The 6,397-nt window shown below is 36.1% G+C and overlaps 1 protein-coding gene across 1 annotated transcript; it reads left to right on the top strand.

Annotated features, from left to right (window-relative positions):
* Window positions 228-1,037, top strand: LOC109239042 (uncharacterized mitochondrial protein AtMg00810-like). Its single transcript, XM_019405548.1, has 4 exons — window positions 228-377; window positions 421-605; window positions 710-847; window positions 914-1,037. The coding sequence occupies exons 1-4, from the start codon at window positions 228-230 to the stop codon at window positions 1,035-1,037; spliced, it is 597 nt and encodes a 198-aa protein (XP_019261093.1).

The raw sequence follows: 6,397 nt of genomic DNA, 5'->3' as shown, positions 1-6,397 counted from the left end.
AAGTCGCTCTATGGGTTGAAGCAAGCTTCAAGACAATGGAACTTGAAGTTGACAGAAGCCCTTAGAGATTTGGGATTTGTTCAAAGTCATTTTGACTACTCTTTGTTTACGTAACAGAGAGGGTCAGCTTTGGTTGTCATTCTAGTCTATGTAGATGACCTCCTATTTACAGGAAATGATCCTAACCTAATTCAGTCTGCTAGGGAAAATCTGCAGAAGAAGTTTAAATGAAAGATTTGGGGGAGCTCAGATTCTTTTTGGGCATAGAATTTGCTCGCAGCAAGGCTGGCATTCTGATGAACCAGAGGAAATATGCACTTGACTTGATAGCTGATTCTCGGCTAGGGGGAGCTAAGCCAGCATCCACTCCATTAAAGGTTGACTACAACAAAATTTGATGAAGTTGTCTTGGGTTCTGAGGATGCCACAAGTGCAGGAGTGAAGGACAATGTGTTACCTGATCCTGAACCTTATCAAAGGTTAGTGGGCAGGTTGCTATACTTAACTATGACAAGGCCTGATATAGCCTATGTTGTTCAGGCTCTCAGTCAATTCATGCATAAACCTAAGAGATCGCATATGGATGTAGCATTGAGGGTGATCAGGTATGTCAAAAATGCACCAGGATTAGGCTTATTGATGCCTTCACAGCAGTCTGAAAGCTTGGTTGCATTTTGTGACTCAAACTGGCTTTTTGTCCTTAGTCCAGGAAATCAGGCACAGGGTATCTAATCAAATTTGGCAATTCCTTGATATCACAGAAGTCTAAGAAACAAAACACAGTCTCCAGAAGTTCAGCAGAAGCAGAGTTCAGAAGTATGGCCTCCACAATGGCAGAAGTGTCATGGTTAGTAGGACTATTCAAAGAGTTGGGAATCTAGATTCAATTGCCTATTCCCTTGCATTGTGACAGTAAAACAGCCATTCATATAGCTGCAAATCCCATTTTTCATGAGCGGACAAAACACATTGACATTGATTGTCATTTTGTGCGAGAAAAGCTGCAACAGGGCCTCTTAACACCAAATTGCAATTAGTAGATATACTTACTAAAGGTCTAGGGAAGGTCCAGCACTATTCTTTGCTTAGCAAGCTGGGGGTTGAAAATTTGTTCATACACATCAGCTTGAGGGGGAGTGTTGAGATTAGTAATGATTGTGGTGGTTAAGTTTCATTAGTTAGTTAGATAGTTGTAACTAACTTACCTTAGAACATAGTTAGTGTAACCCAAGTTAGCTTTGGTTTTAACTCTAGTTAAGGATTAGAGTTAATTTTATATATTTGCATGTACAGATACTGAGAACAGTTGAATCAATACATCTTCTTCTTCTTCTTCCTCTGAAATATCGAACTACATTTCTTCTCTCTAACCTAAATTTACAGCTTCTCATCCATGGCAAATCTCCATGGTTAGCTGATTTCTTCAGAATTCCTGGAAGGACTGAAAATGAAACAAACCAAATCACCCCCAAAGTACCAAACTAACTTGGCTATATTGATTCACTGAATGAAATTACAAACAACTGAAAATTTTAGTGAAACAGTAAAAGAATGGTTAAAATTAGATAGCAGAGATGGATGAGAAGACAGAAATACACTGATAGAAGGAGATTTTTTAGAAGCTTAGACAGAAACAGATGAGAAGTAATTTACCTAATCCTAAACCCACAGATGATAACCCTTTTATTTCCTTTGTCACGAGCTTCCTTAACCCGGACCCCAAACAATTCTCTTGTTGGGCTGTCTAATTCTTGGGCCTCTTCGCAGTTTAGTCCCCAGCCCAACAACCTCTTTCCAAATAGGATTAGTTACCTCCTACAGCAAAAGTTGATACCTTATTTATTTTAAATAAATATCCTTTTAAAAAATTATATTCCATAGCTACCTTTTGATTTTTTATAGCCAAATATCTATATATGGTTACCTCCTACCGCCATAAAATAAGCTTTGTATTATTTTTCTCTCTCCACTCAAATTTCTCCTATCCCTAACCAAAAGCTTCAGCTGAGGACCCCTAATAAAGCTGCCCACCCCCAATCTCTCACCCACCAGCAGCCCCATCTCGTTCTCATTCTCTTCAATGGAGGATAGATCTCCTCCTTCTTGAGAGAGCAGCAGTCGTCATTCCCATTCCCCTTCTCCAAGAACGCCCAACACTCCACCCCTCACAAACCTGATCATCCGCCCACCTTCCTAAGAGAGGATCATCATCCTTGAATTCCAAAAAGAAAGCTGATAGCAGCCCACTCCATTAACAACCTCCAGTCACCACCCCAAGAAAAGGGAACGAACAACAGTTGCAAAAAAAGAGGAACGAAGACGACATTGTTTGGGGCTGAGCAACTTGAATATTCTGTTAATATATTTCAATGTATCTCGTTGTATTTCCATCTATTTTATTGTATTCATTGTCTTTTTTTTTTATTGTATTTCAATGTATCTCGCTGTATTCCATGTATTTCATTGTATTCACTATCTCGTTGTATTCCATGAATGTATTCATATATTTTTTTAATTAATATAATTTATGTATTCAGATGTATTATATAATTTCTCTGAAGATTGCTATATTTTTGGGGTATTTTTCGGTTGAGAATCTTTTTTATAACTGGAAATACAAAATGTGTATGTTATAATTGAGTTTCTTGAGTTATATTAGGAGTCTATTATGTTAATTGATTCACTTTCCGTTTAAAAACAGTGTAATCCCCTGTTTCACGTCGTGAATACATTCGAATACAATAATCTGTCCAACTGTAATCCCATGTTTCACGCCATGAATACAGTCGAATACACTCGGATAAAAAAATCTGTCTAGCTGTAATCCCCTGTTTCACGCCTAGAAATGCTACTGTATTCATGAATACAGTAGATTAAATACATCGAATACACTCTAAATAATCTGAAAACAAAGCTATAGGAAGTAATATAGTAAATGGTAGCTACAACTAGCTAGTAACCACTAAAACATAGTGGTTTCTGAAAGTTTCTCTTCCAATAATTGGAAGAAACTACCAGCTATGTCAATTTATAAGTAGCTCATTACAAAAATTGGTCAATTAATAAAAAATTACTAATATTAACCAATTAGCTATTTTGTAACAAAAAAAGGTCAAAATTTTGTTTTCTTTTGAGTGGGTGTTATTAGAATAGATTGGGTACTTCTTAAAGAGCTTGAATCTCAGTTTTGGATGATTTGGTGAAGTTTTGAGGTGGTTTGAATTGAAAATTCGAAGTAAAAACTGAACATGAAAAAAAATGATATGTGTATCACACTGTGTATCATAAAATCACATATATATCATATTTGTATCAATTGTGTATCATATGTATATCCCTGTATACCTGTGTGTGAGATACATGCGTGATACATGTGTCGCAGAAGAATATTTTGAACTCGATTTAATTACGAATTTTGATACAAAACAGTCCAAATTACCTCCAATCTTCCTCAAATTTTGTATATTGACTTATTTATATGTTTTCAATGAATTTCAACTATACCCATTGAAAAAGTTCCCTTTTTGTTTAGATTTTTGGAATATTGTATTTTTTTTTGTATTTCATCACCTTATTTACTACCTCATCCATAAAATTTACTTTCTGTCTTGCATCTAATATTGCTAATCACGCCTAAAAATATGGAAGGAGATTTTTTCATGTGATTCTTTGAGAGAAAGAACCTTATTTATTTGATTTTTCAATTTTTATATGTGCTTGGATAGTGTTGGTAAGTCTATGACTAATGGCTAGAGGTTGGTAAGTTGAGACTTATTTTAGACATTTGTGTAAGTTTCCCAATAACTGGCCCATACACGTTATTTGAGTTAGAGGAATTTTCATAAAGTACTATAGTTTAGAACTTAATTATCGTATGTAATTATAGTTTGCCCAATTACCGTTCGTAGCTAATGTATCAATTTCGCTGTATCAACGCATACAATCGCGCAACTTGTATCAACTGTATTCGTTAGCGCATATGGCTGTATCAGTGAATATATTTTTGATGTATACATTCGCGCAAACTACAGTCAATACAATATACATCTATATACATGAATGAGAAATACATTCCATATGTGAAATCAAAATACATATATAGTCTGTACATTGAGGGATACAAACAACTAACTTAGGTTTGGTTGTATCAACACATACAATCACGATTACGCTGTATGCGCTTACTCCTTGGGATGCAACCCTTTCTCGGACCATGTATGTGAATACGTGATACTTCGTGCATCGGGCTGCCCTTCTCGAGGAATATCCTACTAACTATCTGTTGGACTTTAAGCCATTGGGCTTTAAAGACTAGAAGTGTGAATTGGGAATTGGTGGGAAATAAAATAGAGGAAAATAAAAATTTGGAAAATTTGAATCAAGTGAGCTTTGTCAAATGAACTTTGTCCCTCATTGGTGAGGGACAACTACATTTGTGTGTATAAATATAGGATCACTTCTTAGAGCTCTTAAAAGGAGTTGAAGAGAATGAAGCCTCGCGCCGTCGTCGTCGCTCGGCTCGGCTTCGGCTTCGGCTTCGGCTTCGGCTTCGGATTCGGATTTGAATTTGGATTTGTCAAATGATCGATTGATGAGATTAATTTTTTGACAAATTTTATTTAATTAATTATTTAAGAATTAATTAAGTGCTATTTAGTTCATTAACAGAATTAACTGGAATCCAAAACGCTAAGTACCAGTCAGTTCATTAACGGAATTATGAACGTTGGTTTTCCCTTTTGAACAGACACCTCTTCCTTTCAAATATCTGTTCACATGATGAACAGACACACCTCTTCCGACAATTGCCTATAAATTCCGAGGCATGGCTTCCTTTTCATACACTGAAAAATACAGAACTTCCTTCTTTCTGAAACTCTTGCATTCTACTTCGTAGTTTCTCTTTCAAATTCGTAAGTGTGATTTTGCTCCGTTCTTTGAGTTCGTTGGTATCCTACAGTTTGTATTGCCACTGTTGCAGGAAGGTTTATTCCATTTCATCCTGGGAGGATTTAATCCATTACCTTGGCAACTTGTGAGGGGGTTAAAATTCCTTAAGGACGTACAAGAAAATTGTGGACTCGGAATACTTCTTATCATTTACAGTTTTTAATTTCTTCTAACAGTTTTTCTAAAATCTGTTTTAACACAGTAGCGACAACAAGCTTAAGGAATCTTATATACGTTTCTGTGCTGAAATATTGAACTGTTATCTATACTTTGTATACTGGTTTGGAGACTAAAGCATTGGTGCTTTCTACTCCGATATATTTTTTACTCCGGTTTAAAGAACATAAAAACTTTACCGGGGTATTAAATTTGAATACGGTTTGAAGAATATAATAAACTTCACCGTTTATATTTTGAATGTTTGGTTTGGTGTTCAGTTTGAAGATATAAAACCTTCACTGATTTTATAAAGTTTTGTTTGTTGCCAACTTTACAGAAAAATGGCAAATGAGGACCAAACTAATGCTAATGGAACGGGTGCTACTGTTACGAGTGTTGCTGCCTCGTTGAGTCGTTCAACTCCTGCTCATGCTATGGCACCAGCAGAAAAACCCAGAAAGTTTTCCGGTATTGACTTCAAACGTTGGCAAATGAAGATGCTTTTCTATCTTACTACGTTGGGTTTGCAGCGATTCATCAAGGAGGATCCTCCGGTCGTGGCTGAAGGCACTCCGGATGATGAACGATTTGTTGTAACTGAAGCATGGAAACATTCTGATTTCTTGTGCAAAAAGTACATTTTGAGTTGTTTGGAAGATAGCTTGTACAATGTCTATAGTGTCATGGAAACTTCAAAAACGTTATGGAATGCGCTTGAGAAGAAGTACAAGACTGAGGATGCCGGACTTAAGAAGTTCGTGGCTGCAAAATTTTTGGATTTCAAGATGGTTGACACTAGGTCGGTCATAACTCAAGTCCAAGAATTACAAGTAATTGTGCATGACCTCCTTGCTGAAGGTATGACCCGAATCAATAATTATATTAATAAGATTTATCTTGTTATTAATTATGAATTTATTATTGAAGGTATGGTCATAAATGAAGCCTTTCAAGTCACCGCTTTCATTGAGAAGTTACCTCCGAAGAAAATGGTAAGCACAACCAAGTCGTTGGAACTGGTTCATATGGATCTCTGTGGTCCAATGAGAACCTTGAGCAGAGGTGGAAAAATATGTGATGGTGCTAGTTGATGATTATTCTAGGTTTACCTGGGTACTATTCTTAATATCTAAAGATGAAGCATTTGACATGTTTACTGCTTTTGTTAGGAAAACTCAGAAACAATTAGGTAATCAACTTGCATCCATAAGGTCTGATCATGGAACTGAATTTGAAAATGCTAAGTTTGCTGAATTTTGTGATGAGCATGGTATAGATCATAACTTCT

The sequence above is a fragment of the Nicotiana attenuata genome, chromosome 1, assembly GCF_001879085.1.
Source record: "Nicotiana attenuata strain UT chromosome 1, NIATTr2, whole genome shotgun sequence".
NCBI classification, from domain to species: Eukaryota; Viridiplantae; Streptophyta; class Magnoliopsida; order Solanales; family Solanaceae; genus Nicotiana; species Nicotiana attenuata.
This window is presented reverse-complemented; position numbering and strand designations above follow the sequence as displayed.

Bases quoted from the DNA above. Each gene is read 5' to 3' on its own strand.
- LOC109239042 (XM_019405548.1), top strand. From the start codon at position 228: ATGAAAGATTTGGGGGAGCTCAGATTCTTTTTGGGCATAGAATTTGCT. The intron at 378-420 runs GTTGACTACAAC...TTGGGTTCTGAG, and splicing joins CAGCATCCACTCCATTAAAG to GATGCCACAAGTGCAGGAGT. The intron at 848-913 runs GTTAGTAGGACT...GCATTGTGACAG, and splicing joins ACAATGGCAGAAGTGTCATG to TAAAACAGCCATTCATATAG.